This window comes from Homarus americanus, unplaced genomic scaffold (genome assembly GCF_018991925.1).
Source record: "Homarus americanus isolate GMGI-L3 unplaced genomic scaffold, GMGI_Hamer_2.0 scaffold53233, whole genome shotgun sequence".
Lineage (NCBI taxonomy): Eukaryota > Metazoa > Arthropoda > Malacostraca > Decapoda > Nephropidae > Homarus > Homarus americanus.
In genome coordinates this window covers 3,810,193-3,838,190 of record NW_024751660.1, presented here as the reverse complement: position 1 = coordinate 3,838,190, position 27,998 = coordinate 3,810,193, and the positions used below count along the sequence as shown (strand labels likewise).

General features: G+C 36.9%; 1 protein-coding gene across 11 annotated transcripts in view; it reads left to right on the top strand.

The window, feature by feature from the left end:
- LOC121854703 (serine/threonine-protein phosphatase 2A 56 kDa regulatory subunit delta isoform-like) overlaps positions 1–27,998 on the top strand; it is a 60,573-nt gene that overhangs the window by 23,361 nt on the left and 9,214 nt on the right. For 10 of the 11 annotated variants that reach the window (XM_042349432.1, XM_042349427.1, XM_042349426.1 and 7 more), the window contains 8 exons: positions 1,011–1,259; positions 5,705–5,859; positions 9,401–9,531; positions 12,397–12,456; positions 13,255–13,468; positions 17,867–17,986; positions 18,466–18,593; positions 25,375–25,476. In XM_042349432.1, the coding sequence (XP_042205366.1) occupies positions 1,011–1,259; positions 5,705–5,859; positions 9,401–9,531; positions 12,397–12,456; positions 13,255–13,468; positions 17,867–17,986; positions 18,466–18,593; positions 25,375–25,476 (1,159 nt within the window). The remainder of the gene's footprint in view (positions 1–1,010; positions 1,260–5,704; positions 5,860–9,400; positions 9,532–12,396; positions 12,457–13,254; positions 13,469–17,866; positions 17,987–18,465; positions 18,594–25,374; positions 25,477–27,998) is intronic. The other variant, XM_042349425.1, reaches the window with a different exon arrangement.

Sequence of the window (27,998 nt, the reverse complement as noted above, 5' to 3'; positions counted from 1 at the left end):
GTGAAGGAAGTGGGGCATGTGAAATTTGAAACCTACAGATTGTTGATGTCTGGCAGTGTGAGACATTCTCAGGTAGGTTAATCAGCTGTTTGTCTATCTGTCTATTGTCAAAGATTTAGCTATTGACAGTTTGATTAACTTAACGTTCATATTTGCACAATATATTTTTTGTAATTCACGCATGCTGCCATTCTGTTGGGATGTCTTTCTCTTGGCCCTAATAATATTGTACAGTATGGGTACTGTATATATATTATAAAAGATATCCTTATTTTTCCTTCATGAATAAATTATTGTAACAGCTAAAGACAACACACCGGTTTATCATCATTCATGATTCATTATTTATCAGCCAATTCAACCTCTCGTGTTAATCATGTTGCTTCTCTATGACTACCTCAAATATGGCTGATTGGAAAAGATTGCGATGCATGCTGGATACATGGGGAGTTAGTGCCCAAGTGGCTGGGGCTTGCACCTGTATAATGCCTCTAATTATTGCTCTGGTCTTTATTAACTGAAACAAAACAGTATTTTCAAGGTAGATCCATTCACTTAATTGGTATAGTATAGGGATGCCTGTATTGTCACTGATACTGTACTGTGGAATGACCCTTTTATGAATTATGTCACCAGACTTATAATTTTGGACCCATCTTTTATCTTGCTTTGTGAATTTGAGGGACAGCTGTGTAAATAACATATTTTAATTTGATTTCTATTTGGTTTAACTGTGCTGTACAGTATACTGTACTGTATAGTAAATGCGATGGGTGTCAAAATGAACACTGCGAATCCTGTTGTCTCAGTATAGAACATATACAACAAATGTATTAATGTTAATATAGACATACAGATAAATAATTTTTCATTTCCAAATTAATTTATATTTTTTGTTACCAATCCATACTGTATATATTTGAAAACATCAAGATACACAGAATAAAAACCATCTGTGATTAATGCTTATATTGCAGTGTTGTAATTGAATTAAATGGATAATTTTTCAGATGCTCAACCTAATGAACGGGAAGAATTATTTATTCAGAAGATTCGGCAGTGTGGGGTCATATTCGACTTTATAACAGACCCTCTCAGTGACTTAAAATGGAAAGAGGTAAAACGAGCAGCTCTGAATGAAATGGTAGAGTACGTGACAACACAGCGCCAAGTAATCACAGAACCTGTATACCCTGAGGTGGTCCAAATGTTTGCTGTTAATTTATTCCGAACATTACCGCCTTCCAGCAATCCGTCAGGTATGTTTCGAAATGAGTGTCTTGTGTTATATTAAATTCTATAAGTTTGCTATCACCATTTTTGTTTTAATAAAGATTTTCATTCTTACACAAAAATACTTTATTTAATGCTAACCTGGCTAACCTGCATGCTCGTATTTTAACTAAATTAATAGAATTGGCAATTAATATTTCAGTCTCATACAAGGTGCATGGCAAGCTTCATTTTGGAGCAGGTTGCATCAGGGTGTTATTTGGTATTGAAAAGTATTGCACTCTGTTGCTGAAGATAATACTGTACCTTATATGTACAAAAAGTGTAGGGGTGATTTAGCCTCCATGCAGGATTGGTGGTCGGTTTTGAGGGAGAAGACTATTTCTGTAATTATTTAAGTGATTAAAACCATATCACCACATACATAAAAGATTTCAGCTTGTTATTTCCAAAATTATCTCATCAATAGGTAAGGTGAACAAGTGTGTAAATATGACTCTTGTAATGTCACCCTGCTACTAGCAACTGAAAAAAAGCATTATACCTGTATTGCACCAGACATCATTTAACCAGCTCAGTTATTGCTGCATCCACATTTGTTTTCCACTCATAAGGCACTAGTATCTTCTGCCTCAATGCACAGTCCATTACAGTATATTTAAACACTAGACCCATTATAGTTTGTCCTATTAACATTTTCAGTAATACAGGTCCACCACCGATTTTCCTGGAACAGATGGTCCGGCATTTCTTTTAATCTGGACAAAATTACGAAAGGGCACTTGAAATTCCTGCTACTTCCAGATTAGTTTACTGGGCTACCACAGATGGCATTACGTGTTAACTTCGCTCACTTTGTTTGTTTACACTGCAGTTGCTGGTGGTAACCTCTTGTTTTTGTGTGATTCTTAGCTTATTTTGCACATATTTAATCCCAGCTATGGCTTCAAAGGCAAGTACCCAGCTATGGCTTCAAAGGCAAGTACCCAGCTATGGCTTCAAAGGCAAGTACAAGTGTCAGTGATGGTGTAAAGCATAAACACCAGTCCATATCGATACGGAACTCTTGAGAAAGCTTGACCGTGGTGTTTCGGTGAGACAGCTGTGTGATCAGTTTGGTATTGGTTTTCAACTGTGTATGATATAAAAAAACAAAGAGAAAAAGTAATGAGATTCTATGCAGAAATTGATTCCAAGAAGCAAATGTGCACTAGAAAAACAATGAAAAATCGTAAGAGTACTGAACATGATAGAGTGATGATGGAATTGCCACTCTGGGAGTGGCAGTACTGCAACATTCTTTGTAAGTAATTAATAAACCTGCATCTTTTATACAGCCTGTGTTTCATTTAATCATTTAATTTACATTTATTATTTGTTTAATTTGAGTTTGTAGCAGCCATGGTGCTTTAAAGATACTGGGAGGTGTATAGCTAGTGGGTCAGAGGTTTATTGCTTAATTATTATACCTGTATATGACCGGCACGGCTCAGGAACCAAAGGTGCCGGAAATTCGGTGGTGGACCTTTACGTACCTTAAAGATATTTTAATTCTTGTAATTTATGATATCAGAGATTTCTATTTAATCAGTCAGTCTTACTGTGCAGAAACTTGATCCCCTCTTACCAGCACCAGACTGTACTTATACAGTGGTACTGTACATTTGTTTGCCACATCCAAGAATTGGTTTCCATTGTATACAGGTATTGACAAATTTTTGTTTTCATCATTATAGCCTCATTCACATTTCATTTATTCTTTTTCTGTATGGGAGCAGTGCTGTTTCAGTTTCCCAGTCATGTAGAGTACAGTCATCCCTTGGTTATCACGCCTAATTGGGACCGCGCCGAGTGCTTGATAACGAAAAACGCGATAACGAAAGTACAGAACCTATGGGATTTATTCTAATTGGTTCCAGGCACCCAAGACCCAAACCCAACTTTCCCATTTTACGACCATTTAGACCCACTAAATATATATATATATATATATAATGTTATGGTAAATATCAGAAACACACATAGGCATGGCTAGGTTTATTACAAAGTGATGAAAAGGGTACGCTCAATACTGTAGTCCACAAAACATGTAGCTATGCTTTTTTATTTGGTCCCTCATCATAGGAGTCCGTTTTCTCCTGCTTCAGGACACCTGAGTCCTCCGTTTTCTCTCAGTTTTAGAGTGCACGAGAGGCTTCGTTATTCCCTAGTAACGCCTCCATCAAAATCTGCACACCTGCCATTATAGCGCATTTTTCAGGCCGAGAATTTGGTTATCACGTATTTGCCTCCAGGTGTAATGTTAACCCCTTGGTTCACCTACAGTACATCTATTGAGGATAAAATCTTTCACATACAAATTGACAATAACACATTTGCTGTAATCAGAATATCTAGTTGCCTCAACAATTGCAACCCCAGTTGCAATTGGGGTTGCAATTTCAAATTCTGTGTCGTGATAACGAAAATCGCGATAACCAAGTGCGCTATAACCAAGGGACGACAGTAGTAGAGTACAGTACTAGGCGAAGTCTAATTGTAGACTGTTTATTGCAAATTACATGAGGAGGTTGATAGTCAATCCAGTTAGGGGCAAAATTATTGTGATTGTAATAAAATTGCTGTTTGAGCGGCATGTTTTAGGATGTGTTTAATGATTGACAATTTAAGATGGGAAAAATATCTAAACCTTTTCTGGTCTGGTGTATCTTATTTTATTAGTGTAAGTTGTAATTTAAAGTTCCATATATTTATTTTTACTGGTGCTCATTGTGCTGTCTGTTTTAATGGTTTTGTGTTACTGAAATTTAATGTACAGTACCTGTACTATGATATACAGGAATCTATTTTCCTGCTTCTCTTTTTTCTGAGTAATTTGCTAAAATACAACCATTAATTAGGTCATACCCCAGCCCATAGTATGTGTAACCTAATCATATAACAGCAGTTTACTAATTAACAACTTGAAGCTTTCATGCATGCTTAACCCCTACGCCCCGGGCTAGGGTGCCGCTGGCTTTATCCCCTAGGGTAAATCGAGAAAAATCAACTTCTCCAAAAATAATTATTAACCTTTTTAAATAATAAAACAATAAAAAAGAAGGAAGAAAAACTATATATTGACCCTCTAGAAACTTCCCTGGGACCGCAGAGGCAAGGAAGATAAGGGGATAGTGTTGTTTTGACGGCTAGCACTCCTGGTCACTGCGCACTTAGCGGCCATTTTTTGCCTGCCTTTGTGTCCTGGATGGCCAGTAATGCATATACTTACTGATCATAATACTTATTTCCTATAAATAATTCATTTAGAAAGTTCTCTTTACATTATTTTTCATAAAAAGTGCTCGGCAACATACACTCATTCTGTCGCCAGGCTGTCTGCCTGTCTTTGTGTTTGGTAGAGCAAGTAATGCATATAAATAAATATCGGAATAATAATTCCACAAATAAATACACATATAACATAATCTTAGCATTATTTTCCAGTAATACTACACTAAAATAAAACTACACTACTTTTAGCAATATTACTTTCATACAACATGATAAAATGGACAAACAATGAAAATGAAACAAACAAAAGTAGGTACTGTACTTAAATTCAAGAAGCTACCTGTGGCCGAGCGTGTGGCATGACACGCAAATAGTCACACTGGAACCTGATAACCCGCGCTGGGCATTCAAACAATTCCGCGAATTGGCGCACGTTCCGGAACGTCGACCTTGGTGCCCTAGATGGACGTTCCGGAACATCAACCGGGGAGTAGGGGTTAAGGTACAGTTGCGGTGATGTGTTTTTACACCCTTGTGGGAACCCGTGTCTCCAAGCGGCCAACCTAAATGACCTATAGCAAACCTATCCACCAGTCATGTCCGTAATTACACTACCAATACCCATTCATTCAAAAATAGTGATACTACTACTGTGATGTTTCCGTTTGGAAACACAGGTTACCACAAGGTGTAGGAACACATTTCATCAACTGTACAGTTGCCATCCAGCGGTTTCATAAAATGTTAAGATTTTGTATTTTAATAACTGGATTTCTTTTAAATAGCCTTCAATTTTAAGTAAGTAAATGAAAGATTTTCTTTCCACAAGGTAGTAGCTCTTATTGAATTTTGTAAATAGTGGTATTGTTTATGATAACTGATGTTTCAGTGTATAATGTACAAATACATATTTTTCTGCTTAAATAATTTGCTTGAAATGTCTGCATTTGCTTTTAGTACGATAATATTGTATTATTTTTCTCATTCTTACACTACAAGGTAGCTGGAGTCATTAGCATCACAGACTCTTCCTCCCCCCTCACTTGATGTCATATGTTCTTTCTCCTTTTCCAATTAACACTTTTGTTTTTCAATGGTGTTTACCTTCATATTCTGTATATTTTATTAATTTATGTTTCATGCATTTTTCCTATTTTAAACGGAAAGTCTCCCATGACCTGACTTGGCTTTCCCGTAGGAGCAGAGTTCGACCCAGAGGAAGATGAGCCCACTCTTGAAGCTGCATGGCCCCACTTGCAATTGGTGTATGAGTTTTTCTTACGGTTTCTTGAAAGTCCAGACTTCCAGCCATCTGTTGCCAAACGCTTCATTGATCAAAAGTTTGTGTTGCAGGTGAGTTTGGGATTTCCAGCTTCTGTCATTGCAATTCTCTTTAATATGTTTATACCAAGTAAACTGTTTCTTCCATATAAGGGTGAAAGTTTGCTAATGTATTTAGAACTTATTAGTTTCTAATTTGATTAAGCCTCTTCACAGAGAGTTAATCATAGCAACAACCAAAGTAAGGAATCTGTACATCTGTTCCTCTTATTATTTTTACTCACATGTGTATGGAATGACTCAAGAGAAACAGAATCCTCAAGGAAGAGCAGTATAAGAAAGGTATACTGTAGTAAGCTGTGGGATAGGAACAGGCGAAGCAGCAAATAACACTCCATACACACTACAGTACCTCAGAACCTCAATTTGCAAGAAAATTGATTCTTTAATCTCCACATTTATTGTTTAAGGCTCTCCGTCGTAGCCGACAACGACTCTGCTTCATTATGAAATCGATGATGATGAGTGGTGAACTTGGGATTATGTCGCCGGTGCCACTGGATGTGGCTGTGGAGTCTGATCTTTGACCCACACTCTTATTACACATTGGGCAAGGACAGCTTCTGGTTGGGTGGGTGGTCTCTGGGAATGCGATTGTGTCTCCTCTCCCTACATGCACATCTGGCCCCATTACGCTCGTTCTCAAGATGTTTGACGCCTTGGGTACAGGTGGAGCACCAAAGACTACGGTTGGATGCAATAGTTTCAAGATCCTTTGGAGGAATGTTAAAAATTTTTAGCGTCATTCTGAGCTGGTCGTTGTCCTCCAAGGTTGCATCTTGCCTAGGGCAGCTGCCCATAGAGGATCTGGTGGGGGAATCAGTGCTCTGGCATGTGGATGACGTGTCCCAGCCATTGCAATATCGTTTCGCCAGAAATGCCTCTATGCTGGTGGTGTTGGCATGACGGAGGATGTCCGTATGAGGGACTTTGTCCTGCCAGGTCAGACCAAGAGTGCGCTGCAAACAACAGATATGGAAGGCCTTGAGAGAACTGATGTGCCTTTGGTATGTAATCCACACCACAGAACCAAATAAGATTGTGGAAATACAGACAGCTTGGTAAATAGAAAGTTTGGTTGTAACTTTGAGGCTGTTATTGTCGAACACTGGCGCACAGACGCCCAAAGGAGGCAGCTCCAAGACTGATCCGAGCCTGGATTTCCTTGTCAATGTTGTGCTTGGGAGTAAGAACGCTACCGGGGTATTTTGAATGTTCGACTTGTTTGACAGATTCTCCATTGACCAGGAATGCAGGTGGTGGGTCTGCGCCTTTGTGTTGAGTAGTTATCTCTGTTTTTTGGGGTGTTAATTTTTAGTCTGATGGCCTGATATATTGCGGAGACAATTGAGTGTGTGTTGGAGAACCTCTGGGGAGTGAGCAACGAGCGTGCAGTCGTCAGCATATTGGAGCTCTAGGAGGTGGGAGGTTGAAGTTTTTGTTATTGCCTGAAGGCAGCTGAGGTTGAACAGGTTGCCGTCTAAGCGGAATTGAATCTTCACTCCGCCATCTTCGTTCATGGAGTTATGGCAGATCAGGCTCACTGCTGTGAGGTAAAGATTGAAGATGACGGGGGCAAGAACGCACCCGTTTTACACCGACCTCAACACTAAAGGGTTTGGACTTGGTGCCTCCTGCATGTATGCATGCTTGCATGTCCTCATGGAAGTGCTTGAGGATTTTAAGAAATTTTGGAGGGATATCAAACTTAGAGAGAACTGTCCAGAGCAGTTCGCTATTGACAGTATTGAACGTTTTCGTTAAGTCGATAAAAGCTATGTAAAGGTCAAGGTTCTATTCATGGCATTTTTCTTGTTGACGCACAGTAAAGATCATATCAGTTGTGCTGTGATCTTTATGGAAGCCACATTGTGTCTCAGGCAGAGTGGACTCGGTAATGTGTTGGGCTATTCTACAGAGCATAATTCTGGCAAGTACTTTGCCTGCCACAGCTAAGAAAGATATGTCATGGCTGTTACCACAGATGGAACGGTCACCTTTTTTCTTGTAGATTTCCATGATGCTCAAGTTCCACCATTCTTTGGGGACACTTTCGGTAGACCAGGTGGCAAGAATGAGTTGGTGGAGATGTAGGAGGGGGAGGTAGCCTCCACTCTTAAAGATTTCTAAAGGCCCGGCACTTTTGTTGTCTTTGAGGCCCTTGACAGTTCGTAGGGTCTCAGAGAACTCAGGAGCTGCATTGAGTTACTGCCGGGGGCAACTCTGAGTTCAGTAGAGTTCCTTTGGTTGAGAAGACTAGCAAAGTGTTCCGCCCATCGATCAAAGGATTTGCTGTTTGTCCTCGAGGAGTTCACCACCGAGTGATCTCACTGGAGTGATGTTGCACTTGATGGGACCATGAATGGCTTTGATGGCATTGTAGAATCCCTGATGATTGTTCTCGTTGGCAAAGCCTTGGATTTCTTGAGCTCTGGCTTGCCACCGTTTGTTTTCCATGTTTCTCAGAGTCTTCTGTGTTTCAGCCCTGAGTGAGCACTAGTTGGCTCTGAATGCAGCAGATTGTGGATTTGAGAGTAAAGCATCATGGGCTTTATTCTTGGTAGCAAGAAGATTGTATATGCCATCAGCGTTCTCATCGAACCAGTCCCGGTGATGTCGTCTGGTTGTACTGAGGATGTCCTTTGCAACTTCATATATGGGCAAGTGGAGGTTGTTCCACTCATTGTCCACATCTATTGTGTTGCTGCTTAAATTGATTGTGGGTGTGGAAGACAAGACACAAAGCTAGGGTGCTGCGGAAATTTTCAACTACTGTTGGATTTTTGAGAGCGTTGCAATTTAGTTGGTTGTGATGGCACTTGGGGACGGATTTTGAGCCTCATCTTGGAGCAGATTAGGTTATGGTTGGTGGAGCATTCTGCACCTCTCATGACTCAGGTTTGGAGAACTTCTCACTGGTCACGTTGCCTTACAATGATGTAGTTGAGTAAGTGCCAGTGGTTTGACTTTTATTATGATTGCAACACTTCACAACAATTCATTGTGAATTCTAAGTGATAGAGGCATGCTGATGTTCTTATGTTGGAAGTCTGCGTCTTGCTATTCATACAGAGAGATGATTCAAGCAAGAATTCTTCTCGTAAGACTTGAGGGTGGTTCAGGGTCGTGAAATAGTGGCCAAAACCTGAATTCTATCCTGGTTCCATCGGTTGACCTCATGTTTGTTTTGTGTTATGGCAGTTTTAGTAGTGTGTGTGATTGTTCTGTTAGTCCCAGGTTGTAATGTCTTTTGACCTTGTAAGATTTCCTTTCCTATTATTCAGTGCATGTGTAATTATTAATGTGTTTTTGCAATGTATATCCTACAACTAAACTTTTCAGTCACCAAGGTTTACAGGGCATCCCAATTTTTTTATTTTTTTTATTTAATTTTATGTCATTATCTGTCTATCAACTTTACTCCAATTCCAACTAAGTGTGGTGGAGCTTATGTAACAGTGCTCATAAGAAACTGGTAAATTCCTTCATCTGTAACTCAGATTGTGTGCATGTGTATTTTGATCATATTTGTTTAATATTTTTCTCTTTTCAGCTCTTAGAACTATTTGATTCTGAAGATCCTAGAGAGAGAGATTTCCTTAAGACGACCTTACACAGAATATATGGCAAGTTCCTGGGTTTGAGGGCATTTATTCGCAAACAGATCAACAATATATTTTACAAGTAAGTTTATTTATTTATCATTGTAAGTTGGCCAGAATCAAGAACAAGTCACAAATACACAGGCAGTCCCATATTTACCAAAGGAATCCATTCCTAATAAACCTTTCGTAAATCAGATTCCATTTTCTTGGAGACTCCCATTATAAAAGCTGAGATACCTTCCTAAGAATTTTTTTTTTTAAGTGCTACAAAATATGTTTTTAATTAAAAATTTTCCTGTGTACAGTGGTCCCTCCATTAACGAGCAGTTCAATTTATGAGATTTTGGTTAATGAATTAGCTCCCATAAGGATTTTCAGTTCTTTTAACGAGTACAACTTCTATTAACGACAGCCTTAAGAGAAACATGCTTTGGTGCATGCATCAGCTCATAGGCTAGTCCACCAATACAGTAATCGGTTCTATGTTTACATTTCTTTCCAGTGGAGTAAATATCAAGGAAGTTGTGCTTTTGAATATTTTTGCATTTATTATATTAAAATTATTGGTCATTCTGAAATTTAGTTAACATATTGATAATATATACAGTACAGGGTACAGTTTTTATGCGCCCATCAGCTGATCGAATCGCCCGCCAATGCATCTCAGTTTAACTTTGTTTACAGTGGAGTGAACATCGAGTTTGTTGGTCTCTTGAGTATTTTTGCATTTTTACAACATTAAAATCATTGGTCATTCTGAAATTTAGTTAACATATTGATTATATACAGTGCAGAAATTAATAAGAAATACTAAGAAGGCATTAGAACCAATGCACTCTGTTTAAGAATATGGCATGTCTTCATCGACTGCCTCTACAATCAGCTGTTTGCTGTGTAAATAAAGTCGCCGGTAATACGACATACACATCTCAAAGTAAGTTAAAATTCAGTTTTCTGTTGTTATTTATTATTGTACAGTACTGTACAATACAGTACAGTTCTGTATTTTGTTTATATCTAATGTTTTGTTAATTCTATGACCGGTATACAATACTTTGTATGTACTTTTTCTGTGAGTTGGAACCAATTGCCCAATATCTCATTGAAGTAATAGATTTAGTTAATGAACGACTCTGTGGAACCAGTTGTGTTCATTAATTGAGGGACCACTGTTTTATGATTGTAAGCCAATATTAACCATAATAAGTGAATTGCATGCATTACAGTAATAATTTTATATTTCCAAGAAGTTGTAGTGCTTGAAACTGTGCCACAAGTTGTGATGCAGTGTGAGACTGTAAGGCCCAGCCAAGACATAAGGTTTTAAATTCATAGTGACATGTCAACAGTCAGTCTACTGCACTATGTTTAAACACTGAGATGTTTTGCTTTAAGTGGATTTAAATTTTGATGAGATTTTATCTGAAGAAGAAATGCGAGACTTATAACTGTACATTTAACATTTCATTCGCGATCAAAATTCACTTATCCTCGAGGCTATAAGAAATTTGTTGGTAATTTCTGAGAACAACACTACCACCAGAAGGAGTTGTTCAGTTTCATTAAATTTTTCCACAGATATTATCATCATTATAGTAAGTATTTTAAAAGAGGTGATAGAGGAGAGAGGGAGGACATCTCTACCACCTCCTGCTCAGCAGCCCACCATCCCTTTATACCAACAGTATGCAATTCACCCTAATTCCCATATTATTTGTTGCCGGGATAATAAGTCATTATCATGCACTTCAGTTTTCTTGTTTTATAGTTTTATATTATATTTTCTTTATTTCTAAGCCACAGTTTTCTTATTTTATAGTTTTATATTATATTTTCTTTATTTCTAAGCCACATTAGAGTATCCAGTATTGTAATTTTTAATCTTTTGCTCTGTATTAGAGAAAACGATTTTACTAGAGTAGACTATAATATCCTGAGTGATTTACGTTCCATGGGAAGTACAAGTTTTGTAACCAAAAAACTTACTCCATATAAATATCAACTCCATCTCTGAAACATTTTATTATTTCTAACCTAAAATATTATGACAAATATGATAATCTTGATAGACATGGTACCATACCCAATTTTTTTCCCATAAGTATTAAATTCCGTATTTGCGAATTCATGATTTGTGACGATTTCCAAGAATGTAACCCTCGCAAATTTAGGGGGATGAGTGTATAATTATTATTTAGATTTTTTAGATACAAGTGCTCCTCTACTTATGAACATTTGACTTAGGAACTTTCTAAGAGATAAACAAACCTGTCCAGATGTCCAACCAACTATTTATGCATTAAAATTCTATTAAAGGTCGGTAAGAAATACAGGTTGGACCTCGCTAATCTGGGAAGTTTGCGACCAGACCAGACCGGTTCCGGATTAGCAAAAATTCCAAACCATCGAAGCCGAGGTTAAAAAATGGAAATACAAGTATAATGAATAAAATATACTATTAGTGGTACCAATAGAACTTACTTCAGCATAAATCTAGCCCAGGCTTACCGGACATCTTTATGGTAAAGGATTAGTGCTACGGCACAAGTTTACTGTACTGGTGTCACAACCGGCCAAGCAGCAGTCTTGGAAACTAATGACGGCCAGATTCAAACACCTTCCTGAACCATTGAAGCTGCTGGACTATCGGGTCCCTGATTAGCGGTATCCAACCTGTACTGTAGAGTAATGGCATGTATTTATTATTGGGGTGTGGCTGTACTGTACATCCCTTATCTTTTCATTTTTTTTTTACAATATGTTTGGTATCTACAAAAGTAAAGTTGGCCCTAGGAGGGGGGGGGGATCTCATCAGGTGATTAATAATTTTACTTGGGAGTTGAATTTATTTGCCTAGAAATATTTGCTTGATTATTTATTAGAAATTGGTTGGTTTTATGGTACCTGTACAATGTCTTCATAATTTTTCTTTCTTTCTTTCTAGGTTCATATATGAGACAGAACACCATAATGGTGTGGCTGAATTATTAGAAATATTAGGAAGGTAAGAAATGACTTACTTGAGTGCAATATTTGTGGGGTAAATAGGATGCAGAGAACAAGAGATGTAGAAATAAGTAGGAGGCATGAAGTGGAAGAATTATTGGCGAGAGGGTAGATTAAGTTCTGCTTAGGTGGTATAGTACTGTACAGTAGTGGCATAATGAGAGAATGGGAAATGTGAAATTTGTAAAAAGAATATAACTCACTGGTAGTAAGATAGAAAGAAGAAAACCAAGAAAAATTTGAAGGATACACTAGAAGTGAGATGGATTGGCATCTAGGAAGCAGCCATATTCATGAATAAGTAAAATGCATGGCATAGAGTAATTTTTGTGAAAGGTGTGCTGCAATGGATGAGGGTGGCTCGTATGAGTGCAGAGGCAAGCCAGGTTTGGCTCATTGTGGGGAAATACCATTGTAGAAAAAAAATTACAGCAGTAAGAATCAATGAACGAAAGTAAAATGTGTGTGTGTGTGTGTGTTCTTTACTTCTAGTTACCCTACTTTATGATGGAAATGATCACAGTTCAAATTATCTATAAGAGCTTATTAAATTCATTTCTTCGTAGCACAGCAAGACGGCAACAAGTTTTTCTTAACATAGAGAACATTTTATGTTCATGGAAATCACTTGATTATTTCTTGATAAAAGAAATTATTTGGTTTTCTGAACACTTCGCATTTCAATTCATAGTAAATTATTTTTGCAAAATATACTGTAGTGATATACTATTTGTCCTCTGAGATCTTACTACTGTATTATTTGATAAATCCTAATTATAATTTTTCTTTCCTCCAGTATCATCAATGGTTTTGCATTACCGTTGAAAGAAGAGCACAAAGTGTTCCTCTTGAAGGTTTTGCTGCCCCTCCATAAAGTTAAGTCTCTGAGTGTTTACCACCCTCAGCTGGCTTATTGTGTAGTTCAGTTCCTTGAGAAGGACCCCTCACTAACTGAACCTGTCATCATCACCCTGCTCAAGCTGTGGCCTAAAGTCCATAGTCCCAAGGAGGTAAGTGTTGTCAACTTGAAAGGGCTTTATGTAACAGAGAAATTTAGTACATGTGTTTTCAATTGTACATTTTTTACTTTTATTGTCCTTCCACATAATTATTATTTATAAAATTTCAATCTTATATAGCATTTTTTCATGACATTTACTGATTATTGAGTGTCAGCATACATTTCTTGCTGATAGTTTTAGAAAATGTCAAACCTATTATGGTAAATGTTTCCACTTTGGTCTCTCACTTCTCAAATGCAACTATGTACAGTATCTTGATATAATTATGTACATTTTGTTTTCCATCATACCAGAGTTCATTTGACCAATGATATCATTCACCACCTCATCATGCAACAGAGTACAATATCTCTTGTGGTACCTCCAGATTTTATACTCTGTTCTTAATACAAAGGTCCTTCCACATATTTTAAACTTGCACCTACTATGATATGGGCTTACTATATATGCTTCTGGACAGAATTGTCTTGATGCTTGACAGTACAGTACAGAATGCTCTTCAAATTTGTTGATTTTTTATTCGCGGACCTTGATTACTTGCGGATGACACCCTGAATGTACCCAAGAATGTCTAAGAGTAGTTTTAAAGTTGCTGGAATTTTCACAGCCAGGACAGGGAGCCATTCATTCTAGAGATGGTAATTTCCTTTACCTGTCTTGTATATATGTGTGTGTGTGTGTGTGTAGACACACACAAAACACATACAAATAAATACAGTGGTCCCTCGGTTAACGAACGGTTCGGTTAACAAAATTTTGGTTGACAAATTACCTTCCATAAGTATCTTCAATTCGGTTAACGAACAAAAATTTGATTAACGAAATCCTTACGAACATCACGTTTTGTTGTGAGCATAAGCTGATCAGCTGATATGAACATCACGTTTTGTTGTGAGCATAAGCTGATCAGCTGATGGGCTAGTCTGCCAATTCAGTAATCTGTTCTATGTTTACATTTGTTTCCACTGGAGTAAATATCAATAAAGTTGTGCTCTTTAATATTTTTACATGTTTTATATTAAAATTATTAGTCATTTTAACATTTCTATAACATATTGATAATATATGTAGTACAGGGAACTAGTTTTTTGTGTGCCCATCAGCAGCTTGACTCAGCCACTAGGCATCAGTTGGTCTTTGAAAACAGTGGAGTGAACATCTATTTTGTTGGTGTCTTGAATATTTTTGCATTTTTCATTGAAATTATTGGTCATTCTGAAATTTAGTTTACATATTGATAATATATAGTGCAGTGTTGATTTAAAGAAAAGAATCTTGAATTACACCTCGTGAACTTAAAATTTTATTGATGAAATGACGGCATCAAGCATGGGTCCCCTGAAAGGTGATTTCTCCTCCATCCCCACTTCCTTCTCTTCTCCCTTCTCCTCCACCCCCACTCCTAATTTCCATCATCATCCAGGAACCTTCTACATGCACACCTCAAAGTAAGTGTACTTTACTGCATTTTTTTTTACTTTGTAATTTCGTGCGCTGGAACCAATTACTGTACCCAATATCCCATTGAAACAATGGATTCGTTTAACGAACGACCTTCTGGAATGAATTGTGTTCTCTCTCTCTCTCTCTCTCTCTCTCTCTCTCTCTCTGCTTGTCTATACAGAGTACAACATTTAACCCTTCAATATATATGAGCAGTAAATAAGTGTTGCTTTCATATTCTTATGTAGAGTAATGACGATATGTTTTCACATGTGCGCACTTACATACGCGCAGTCTCACTTTTTTTTTTACCATTAATGGTTAGCTACAGTGAGTTCTGCTATAACGCATGTTTTGATAACGCGAATTTGCTCTAACGCGATTTATGAATTAGGAACGATATTTGTATAACGCGAACGCTTGTTTGCTATAACGCGATTTTTGCTTACTCTTTCTCCAATTTTGTGGTACAGTGGGGTATGCTATAACGAATCTAATTGGTTCTAGAACCTTGTTCCTTATAGCGTTCGTTCGTTATAGGATTAATCCGTTCCAGGCCCCCAAATACAACCACTTAACACTGAAAAATATAATATAAAATTTTAAAAATTGAAAAAAAGTGCATAAATATGCATTTAAACCCCTGAAATAAAGAATATCATTAATATTTGTAATAAAAAAACAATAAATTAGAAAAAAACAAACAAAAAATTAAATAATGTTCGTTGTAGGAGTTTCGTTCGTTATAGCATTCTCAATTTTATAGGTAAAACCGTTCGTTATAGGAATATTCGTAGTAGGATCCATTCGTTATAGCATACCCCACTGTATTAACTGTGAATATAGTAAAGAAGAATATCAACAAGAAGCGTTCTGGTGATAGAATTCCCGGCGATGATCGTAAAAGAAAGGATATAACACTTGAAGAGAAGCTCGATTTTATCAACCTCAAAATCACCCTTCTCCCCCATCAAGTAAAGTGTTACATTTACTGTATGATTTCATTATTAGATATGAATGTAACATTTATTTACACTGTGCTATCCTTTGTGTTTGGCTAACTACTAAATTTTTTCGATTTCGAGTAATCTGCACCTAACCCTATTTTCTCCATAAGCCCTGTTATTTCTATTACGCGATTTTCTATAACACGATATTTTACAAGAACACAATTATCGCGTTATAGCAGAACTACCTGTACTTATATTGTTCCATTTATTAACATTAAATAACATTACAGGTACTTCAAACAACCATATTAATTTTTTTGCATTAATTTTACTACAGCCAGAATCAGGGTCTTATTTTCTTCAGTTTTATATGTAGAACCAATCAGTCACTGGTTTTGTAAGCTTTAACATAAACAATGCTGGTAGCCGTCTCGTCTTCTCTAATATTTCACGTATTATTAATAAATTGTATTGTTAATTTTGCACACACAAACATTAATTCAATAAAAACAAATTCAGAAACATTATTTAAAATATATATGAACAGTAAATAAGTGTTGCTTTCATATTCTTATGTAAAGTAATGACGATATGTTTTCACATGTGCGCATGTGCACTTACATACGCGATCTCTCTTTTTTCTTTACCATTATTGTTAGCTACTTCTATTGTTCCATTTATTAACATTAAATAACATTACTTAAAACAACCATATTAGTTTTACTACAGCTACAACCAAGGTCTTATTTTCTTCAGTTTTATATGTAGAACCAGTCAGTCACTGGTTTTGTATTCAACGAAAACAATGCTGTGTCATTTCCTCGTGTGTTTTATTATTCTACGTATTATTAATGAATTGTATTGCTCATTTTGCACACATAAACACTAATTCAATAAAAAAGACATTCAGTAATAAACATTAATGAATCTTTTGTACATAAGAGAAATGACGCTGTTTACACGATTATGCACGTCGTCTGCACATTGGCGGGCCGTTCAAACCCGTCGAAATACAAGTTTCTGCCGTCAAAATTTTTATTTATTTATTTTTTTGTGTTCCAATAAAATACGTTAAGAATTAAAAACTCGCGAAATTTGAGAAGCTACTATACGACATTTAACCCTTCAATATGTCTTCAAAGAGACCTTGATGCAGAGAAAGTGGTGCTAGTGCTTCCAAGCATAAGCACAAGTCACTATCTATCCAGGAAAAGGGTGAATTTCCATGGTACGGCACTGGTCAGGTCCCGAGGTTGCCGGACTAGAGAGGTACAACCTGTACTGAGATATTGAGAAACTTTGTTTGTCATTGATTGTTATTAAAGGAAGGTTTTAGCTCATAAGTTGATAAAAGAGAAAGGAGAAGACCTGGGAGGAGGTGGAAGGAGAGGCTGGTGGAGATGCTGGATAGGAGAGGATATACAGTCAACTACTAGAGTTCGTTTGCCTCTCCCCTGAACCATGAACTCTGAAATTCAGACTCGTGAACCCGAAGCAGTAGACTGATACTTAACTCTGTTCATAAATGTTTCGGATTCATGAGTGAATATCTTGGGGTCCATGGTTCAGGGAGAGAGGCAAAGAGACTTCAGTAGTTGACTGTACATCCTGGAAGCATCAGTGTGCATACATTTTAATAGAGCCTAGTGTTTGAGTGGCTAATGTTAATGCTGGGTTGTATGAAGTAAACCAAATGGAGACCTTGGCATGGTGTTGTAAGATGGAGGGAGAACAAGGAATATCTTGAAGGTGTAAAATTTTAAAAACGTGAAAGGGAGAGAGTAATCTTCATTGCTAAGATAATTTTACCTACTGAATTCTGTCCTCAGGCAAATAATGCTTTGTTTTGTTCTTAAAGATTAAAGTCTCAGAGAAGCATAACATTTTAACTTATAGAAGGTACCATTATACTTTATGATAATTAGCTCCCCTGGATTTCCACTTCCAGTGAATAGGTTTAAAATCTTGTGTTAATTACCACAACATTTTGCAGGTGATGTTCCTAAATGAACTTGAAGAGATCTTAGATGTAATTGAACCAAATGAATTTGTTAAGGTGATGGTACCATTGTTTCGCCAACTGTCCAAATGTGTGTCATCACCACACTTTCAGGTAAGGCATTTGTTTGTAGATAATATAATTTTTTTATATATTTTTTTCCTCTCAATAAAAAGCTGCATATAAGAACTGTAAATTTTGCTGTACTTTGAAAGTTGTAATTTTGCTATATTCATGGATCATTGGCTAAGAGAATGTGTATGGTAATGTAAACAGTGAGCCCTATGGGAAGTGCTGTCTCTTTATGAGGTATGTGCAAGTTTATTAAAAGCTGTCATTGATGAGTAGTAGACGTGTAAGAATTTATCATACACTTGTATGTTTTCCCCATGATGACTTTTTCATGGACTATAAAAAATATAAGCTGAAGCTTAGCACTAGAAATGTAATATTTTCTCTTGTGTTTACTTGGTTTTTATGTAAACTATGTGTTTACTTGGTTTTTATGTAAACTATTGTCATGTACATAGTCACTGCTAACTATCCCACAAGTGATTACTGTATTAGAATTAACAAAGGTAAACTTTCCTCAGGTTGCAGAACGAGCTCTCTACTATTGGAATAATGAGTACATCCTGTCATTGATCAGTGACAATGCGCAAACCATTCTTCCCATAATGTTTCCAGCTCTGTATAAAAATTCCAAGTCCCACTGGAACAAGTAAGTGTTTAATATTGTTTGATGCCTATATTCAATCAGTTTATCTATCAGTGTATGATGAACCCTCACTAAACCCTTATTTACTGTTCAGTATTTCAGGCTAATTCCATGCTGTTTGACAATTCACTTGTTCTCAAATATTTTTTCTTTTTTTCCTAGTCATGTCTCCCCAAAGGAAACTTTTATACAAAAACACTTGAAAGTCAGTAAAAATAACACACACACACGCGCACACGCGCACACGCACGCACGCACGCACGCACGCACGCACACACACACACACACACACACACACACACACACACACACACACACACACACACACACACACACACACACACACACACACACACACACACACACACTCACTCACTCACTCACTCACTCACACTCTCTCTCCCTCTCTCTCTCTCTCGTACTCCACGTGATGCCCCTCATAACACCATCTGTGAGGGAGTTACTACACTACGTGTCTGCTGTTCAACACCTCAGCTCACATGATCTACGTGTGTAAACATTAATCTGTATGTTCACTGTATGTTTCTTCACCTTTCTCTAATGAAGGCTTTTGTTAAACCACCTATGTATGTAATAAGTCATTTACAGGTAGTCCCCGACTTACGACTGCTTGGACTTACGTCCATCGGTACTTACGACCTGCTCTGACCTTACGACCGCAGCAATTGTGACCAAAAATATTTTCAAATGACGCGCACATTTTCTATACCGAAATGTTTCTGTCCCAGGCGAGAGCGTGGGTGCACTCACTCAGTAGAGCGCTTAGTTGGTGTTTGGCTATTGTATCCTATATACTGATCGCGCTGTGAACTTTCGTTATATCGTATTTAATTGACTTTATAATGACTGGAAAGCGTAAAAGTGAGTGTGCTGGTGGTGCTCCAAAGAAAAGGAGACAAGCAATTACTTTTGAGATGAAAATGAAGATAATAATTGAGCATGAGAATGGAAAGACTGTAGCAACAATCTCACGTGACCTGGGTTTCTCACACTCGACCATATCCACTATTCTGAAGGACAAGGAATGTATTCGTGATGTAGTGAAAGGAACAACACCAATAAAGGGAACTATAATTTCAAAGAAAAGACAAGGTCCTATTCACGATATGGAAAAATTATTGGTGATATGGATAGAAGACCAGATACAGAAGTGTGTACCCTTAAGCCTTCTAATCATACAGGCTAAAGCAAGAAGCCTGTTCCAAAGCATGAAAGAGCAGACAGGAGATGAATGTGATCAAACCTTAACAGGAAGTCATGGGTGGTTTGATAGTATTAAAAAACACTACAGTCTACACAATGTTAAGGTGAGTAGAGAGGCAGCTAGTGCCGATGTTGGTGCTGCTGAATCTTTTAAGGAGGAGTTAGATGAAGGGATTGTGGAAGGGAATTATTTGCCTGAGCAAATATTCAATGTGGATGAGACTGGATTATTGTGGAAGCGCATGCCTGAGCGGACATACAGTTTCAAAGGAGTTAATGAAAATGAAGTTATTTTGGATATTAGTAACAAGATAGTGGAGTTAGGTAAACAGCTGGAGTTAGAAATTGATAATGAAGATGTTGAACAGTTGGTTGAAAGTGTAGCAGAAGAGCTTAGTAACGAGGATCTTATTGAACTAGATGCACAGAAAATTGCAGAGGAAGAAGAGAGAGAAAATGTAGAAGAAGAACCTGCATCCCCCAAAAAATTTTCAGTGAAACAAATGGCAGAGGCATTTGCTACAATTAATAAAGGAATGCAAATGTTTTATGGCATGGATCAAAATTATGAGCGTTATGCCAAAGTTGACAGAATGATCCAAGAAGCACTTGCTTGTTACAGAGAAATTTTAATGAAAAGAAAAAACAAACTGTGCAGTCTAAATTTGACATCTATTTTAAGAAGTCCCCCAGTGCTGTCTCCTCACGCCCCACCAGTGCTGCCTCTTCACTCCCTCAAGATGATCCAATACCTTCAACCAACAAGTTTCCACAGTACATAAACCTGTCTGAAGAAAGCGACATTGATGACCCACCCAGCCCTGTCTCCTCCTCTGCTTTATCCAATTAATATAGTCTCCATGTATCCTGTTAATAGAAAATTATGTGGGGCCCGTGTGCATTCAGCTGACTACATTAAAGGTAAGTGCTCAGTCACACTGTATCCATTCCTCATTATTTATTACTTTTACTGTACTGTATTTCATTGTAGATTGACCATGTCGGACTTACGACCTGGATTTGGGTCCCTAACCCCGTCGTAAGTCGGGGAGCACCTGTATGTCCAAGGTATATTTTCAGCCTTGGCTGCAAACTTTTCAATAAACCGTTATTATTATTATTATTATTATTATTATTATTATTATTATATTATTATTATTACACACACACACACACACACACACACACACACACTCACACTCTCTCTCTCTCTCTCTCTCTCTCTCTCTCTCTCACTGCATTGCTGTGGCAGATAATTTCAACTCGTATTTTTGGGTAGATATGCATAACTTTCTTAATTTATTTTTACTTATTTTCATGCGCACACCATCCTAAATGCATATTGTGAAAAAAATAAAAGAAATAATTGTCTTAAGGGCAAATCTGTACTCAAATGTACTAAATAATTACCAAAATTTTTATGTCTAGTGCAAACTATAGGATGTTTATATTCATATTAATCACTATCTTATAAGAATTCCAGCAATGTAAGTTATATTCTGCCAAGTCAATTCAGTGACAGATAAATAAATACCACTAGGTAACCTTCGCTGCCGACTGTGTCAACACCTCGCCTCCCCCTCGGCCTTCCCCCCTCCTCCCAGCCAGGGTGAAGCTGGTTTTAGGCTTAAAGTTTTTATCTTATAAATGTCACAGACTAAACTTAGCAGAATATAACTTGCTGGAATCCTTGCAAGATAGGGAATAATATGAGTACTGTATGTACATCACATAGTTTGAACAAGAGATAAAAGTTTAGTCCTTTAGCGTAGAACATATGAGTACAAAGTGAGTACAGTAATATGTTGCTAAAAATTATGGCTTTTTCACAGGAAAAGGTCTGTATAACTAACCTCAGTGGTCAGGATAATACGTACTGTATTTTTTGGTGTTTTTTATATCATTAGTTATCGTTTTACACATTTAGTACATTCTCCGAAAGATTTGGACAGGTAGTCCCCCCCTTCTCTTTTAGTCCGGATCTTCGAGGGTTTATTGTGTATATGTTATTACTGCACTTCAACAACTAAGGTCTTTAATTGTATAACAAGGTTATTAAAAGAATATTACATCAACTAGAAAAAAATATGAAACAGAACTCTCTGGGTTGAAAATCACACATATAAGTCTTGGCCCATATACTCAAAACTTTTATGCTAATGACAAAATAGTATTGTTAGCTAGTAGTAAAATTTAAAAGTTATACACAAAGCTTAACTTGCAAACTTTTACCGCACAAATATTTGTTTGTTAAGTACCGCTAAATAGTGCTAAAGATTGCAGGAGTTCATCATATAAAATGGTCTTATGGCTTAATAACCTCAATAAAATTATGAAGATTAATCTCAATATAGGGTATTTGCATCTATATACATACATTTTGATCATTAAAATAAAAAAATCTAATCTATGAAGTTTGAAGGAGGATTTATTAACCAAGGATATTGATCGGCGGCGTTTCCTTGCCGTGCTGTTTGTAAACAATCGTGTTATTGAGGAAATGGAAGTCTCAACACCATGAAAGAAAAGGAAGCCTAACTGGACAGCAGACCAGACTTTATTATTGGTGGATGCCATTGAAAAGAAAAAGTTATTATTGAATGGCTGCTTGAAGGCTTTCCTGAATAATAAAGAAAAAAATGAGGTGGTTATTTTTTGTTTTCAACCCATCAACTTTTTTTTTTTTTTTTTTACCATGTTGTAGATCTCATCGAGTAACGAAAAAATATACTTCAGTTAAGCGGCGCATTCCAAAAATAAATGTGATATTCGCGATTTATTACTTGTAAAATAAAAATAAATTTCCAAGTCCCAATTTGTTGTTATGGTGACACGCAGCGTTGCTCTCGTTTTGTTAACCACCCATCACCTTTTTTTTAGTTAGGTTAGGAGGTTAGGTCATGGCCTGTTAGGTCAGGTAACCTAACCCAATCTAACCTAACCTTTGTTTTAGGTTAGGTTACCTAACGTAACAGGCCACGTCCTAACCTGACCTAACCTAACTAAAAAAAAAAGTTTTTTGCCCCAAAGATAAATGACAGAATCCTATAAAATAGCAAGAAAACTTGCAAAAAAATATATTTTTCATGTGATAAAAGGTGATGGGTGGTTAACAAAAAATAACCAAAGAGGGTATGGCTGGAAATCACCAGGAGAGTTAATGCTGCATTTCCTGGTGTGGTGAGGTCAGTGGCAGAGTGTGAGACACCCTGGTTCTCAGTATTGTGCAAGTCAAGAAAGAAGATCTCGGCTATAAAGAGGGAATACACACAATATATTCACACTATATTTAATATATACACACTATTTTCATTAAATATATGTCTCTTTTCCCGATAAATGCTTTGCCGCTGGTGTTGATGTTGATGGTTCGTCATGGTATTAACTAACAGACGACTATTACGGGACTTAAAAGTGCTCCCGAGGTTTTTTAACTAATCAGTACTATTAAGGCCCTTAAAAGTTTTGTGTAAGTTCTATTAGTGCTTAACAGGAAAACTTCAGCCTTAACAACTGTTTGCTAGCACTTAAAAGTTTTGTGTATACCGGCCCTGGTTGTCACCGAGATGATTGTTATTTACTGTAAAGTGTTATTTGGAAATAACCACAGAATATGTCTTATGAATAAAGAGAAAACCGTATATTGTACAGTGCTATAAAGATAAAAATAAAAACAAATAAGTGAAGGAATACATTGTATGTGGAAGACAAATGTTTATCTGTGAGCAGCTGGCAGAGGGAAGGGGGTGTAGCAAAGGTGAATGGCTCCCTCCACCTAACTCCCACAAGATTCCTTTAACACCTATTTATGCAATTCCACCACTGATATTTTTCACGCGATTAAGTGAACTAGTTCGCTAAATCGAGATTAATTCTGTGAATACGCTCACACCTACAGAGACACCTCTGACACACGATATGTACCGCATTTTATGGTACTGTATGTACGACGCGCTTTTTTTATGTATAAAAAAAAAACCTGCGTCCTATACAGTCTGTGACGTTGAGGTCTCCTGTAAGCTAATAAATCACCCAGTTGCTGTCTCCAGTAGGCTAAATTCTACCTAATGCAACTCCAGAATTAAATATGTTATGCTTACTTAAGCACTTTATTATTAATTTTAATTATATAAAAAATAATTACAGGTATTGTAAATATAAAAGCTTGGTTTATAACTACAGTACTGTACTAATGATGATAACATGAGACGATTAACGTCCGTATGGCAGACACCCAACTCTTCAGAGGTAGCTAAGCAGTAACCATTTCTGAACTCTGACAGTCAATACAATCTATAAATGCCATACCTGTAACATTAATTTTTAAATTTACAAATACCTGATACAAATGAAGATTTACATATAACTCTTTCACATTTGTGTCTGTTAACATCGCTGGCAGCATTGTAGCCAGGTTAGACTCATCACTATAACCACCAGGCTACTGGTGTTATGGTTGTTTTTCATCTCGTATTTTTGGATAGATATGCGTAACTTTCTTCATTTATTTTTACTCAGTTACACGCACACACCATCCTACATACATGTTGTGAAAAAGTAAACCAAATAATTGTCCTAAGGGGAAACATGTAAAGGGAATATACATTTATACATTTCTTTACACATGAGTTATCTGGCTAACTCAGTCGAGGAGTGGGTGCAGGTGGGAGATTTGGGGGGGGTGGGGGGAGGCGTGTTGCTTGGGGATCGGCGGAGGTGGTGTCTGCGTTGTTATGGTGAGCCAGGGACTATATGCAAATGACAACTGTGTAAAACATTCATTTAACATTCATTTGGCTTTTATTTATTGGTTTGGCAATATTATTTACATATTTTAATTTTTTTGGTACCTTATTTATTGGTATTATTTTTATTTATTCCTCACATTTACTGGTACGCTCTACTGTATATATTATTTTAAGAAAACTATGGCTACAGGAGGAAAATATACACAAAAGTTTTTTCCTAAATACTCCCTGCTAAAATGTCTTATATGGCCATGCGTCTTATAGGCCGTAAAATACGGTACATGGAAACATTGTTCATGGCTTACCTTAAACTAGGGGGTTTGGTGTTGGTTTTTCAGTTATATAATTTCCAAACATTTTTTCCAATTGATAGCTGCACTCTTTTGATTTTCTCCCCCACACCATTTCCTTTCTGAGACCTCTGAGAGACTTACGGCTTGATGTCTCAACACAGTAGTTAGTTGACTGAGAGGTAGCAGTGAACAACACACACAATGGCGGCAGGACACAGACTGAACGGATGCAAACAAACCCCTCGTGCCAAGCTGCACATTTGGCACGAAATTTAACGGAAGTGAAAATAAAAAATAGTTCGGTTTAGCGGAAATTTCGATTTAACAGAAAGGGGTGGCTTGAATTAGTTTGTTAAATCGAGGAAATACTGTACAGCCATTTGTCAGCTGCCCGCTCATCCACAGGGATGGAGTGAATACAAGAGCTCATTATTCAAAGGGATGTACTTGTAGTAGAGAACCAGTAAATTTAGTATATAATGTGATTAAAAGTTCTTATTTATTTCTCTTTTATTTCAGGACCATACATGGGTTGATTTACAATGCATTAAAATTGTTTATGGAGATGAACCAAAAGCTGTTTGATGAGTGTACTCAGCAGTACAAAGCAGAACGACAAAAGTAAGTATCATACCTTAATATTTTGATTAAATTTTTTAAAGATCATACTATAGTTACTTGGGCTCAGTACAGGAGTGAAGATTCAGTTTCAATATGTTATGTAAAAAGGATTGTTTGGAAGTAACTAGAGAGGATTTTGAAAGATTTAATTTACACAATAAAAAAAGTATCTTAATGTAAGGGTTTGATGAATTTTGAAATGAACACTGCAACTCCTGTTGTCTCTGTTGTGCCGTATTGTCCACCACAAACTTAAAAAGATATTTTTTTGATTGTGTGGACATATATAGTAACATTTTTCATCTTTTGCAGTAATATCATTGCAAACTCCATACTGTAAATTTAAATGTTTCAAACTGCTGTCAGCCTGGGTGATTGCTTGCTTAACTTGCAAAATTCTCAGGAGTGATCTGTTAGTGCACATACTGGTTTCTAACAAGGTGTACTCTGTAATATATAGTTTTCAGGGCATTTTTTTTTTTTTAAAGAAGTTCACTAAATTACATTCTTCACAGAACAGTGGTCCCTCGGTTAACGAACACAATCCGTTCTAGAAGGTTGCTCGTTAACCGAAACCATTGTTTCAATGGGTTTTTGGGTAATTGGTTCCAGCTCACCGAAAATTGCCTAAATTCAACAAAAAAGGTAGAAAAGTACACTTACTTTGAGGTGTGTATGTAGAAGGCTTCTGGATGATGATGATGATAGGAATTAGAATGGAGGTGGAGGAGAAGGGAGAAGAGAAGGCATTGGGGTGGAAGAGAAGTCACCCCATGGCGCCATTTCACCCATAAAATTTTAGTTCTCTTGGTGTAATTCAAGATTATTTTCTTTAAATCAACACTGCACTGCATTATATATTGCCAATATGTAAAATGAATTTCAAAATGACCAATAATTTGCTTGCAAACACAGAAAAAAGCATTTAGTTGAAGAAAGTCTCAAGCAAGATGTTACCTCCACTGAAAAGACACAAAGACTGACGCCTGTATGCTGTGTTGGCAGGCTGGATGGCATGCCACAAACTAGTGACCCTACCTTCAATTATATTCAATAATTGTAAAAATGACTAAAAAATTTAATATTAAACTTTTAAAACTATTGAATAGTATAAACTTCTTGATATTTACTAAAAGGGTAAGGAATTTAAGCCCTAGAACCGATTACTGTATTGGCGGACTAATACTACAGCTGGTGGACTGCCAAATGCAAGCTAAAACATGTGGAGGTCGGCTTGAAGAAACTCGTTAATCGAGGGATTGCTCGTTAACCGAAGTTAAGAATCTTATGGAAGGTAACTCGTTAACCGAAATCTCGTTAACCGAGGGAACACTGTACTCACAATTTGTGGGGTAGTAACCCCCAGATGAGAATGAGTACCTTAGCTCAGAGCCTTGACATGATCAGTGACCATAGTAGTAAATAACACCCCACCAACTCTGTCTAGTTAGAGGAATTACAGGTATTACCAACCAAGCTATTACAGCATTATTTCACAGTATCAGAAGAATAAGAAGTTAGGGTGCACAGTAGAAAGATTTTTTTTTTAATTGGAAGATTAAATTAGTATGGAAGCCTTATCAATTCATCAACTTATTGAGCAAAGGAAATAGTTGTGAAACATTTGAGAAATGTTGAAGTCACATTAGAAGTCTAGATGAAAATATGTGAAAGGAATGTTACATGTATACAGTAGTACCCCGATTTACGCGGTCAATTGAACCCACAGGGAACCGCGGAAAGAGAAATCCGCGTAAATGGAACAACAGAACATATGGGATTAATTCCAATAGAGACTGGCCTGACCCCCAAACTCCACTTTTTCCGACACAATACCTATGTTGTAGTAAAAATAACATTAAATTTTATGATGGCATGCTCACACAATTAATATTTAAGAGAAATACAGTCGCCAGGTTAATGTCCATTCAAATAGTAGACTCAAATCTCACCCCCCCCCCTCTTCCCAGCTCACTGGCCCCTACCTCTCTGAGAAATGATTGGGTGAAACACTAGATTTTAACGTTTAGTAATAAATAATTCCTCAGACTAAAGTTAGGATAATATAATTGACATTTCTGGATTCCTTGCAGGTCAGGGAATATTTTGAATGTAAACTTCAAATATTTAGCACAAAAGATAAAATACTTGCTTTGTGTAAACCAAATTATTACATTAGATCTAAAATTTTTGTCTAATGCAAAATCCATGATGTTTATATTCAAAATGATCATCATATTGTAAGAATTCCAGCAATGTAAATTATATTCTGGTCCAGTAATTTGTATGAATTTTATGAGCTAAAACAAATATCTTCAGTTAATAAAAAAAAAAATATTCTTCACGACACTATCTGTCAATCAAAGTACCCCAACTTGCCTCCCCCCTCTTCCAACCGGGCCAGATAGTCAGTCGGTCCCAACCCTCCCCCCCACCCCCACCTTCCCTCCCTACCAGAGAAATGTTGGGTGAAGAAACTAATTTTAACTTTTAGTGACAAATAATACCTCAGACTAAAGTTA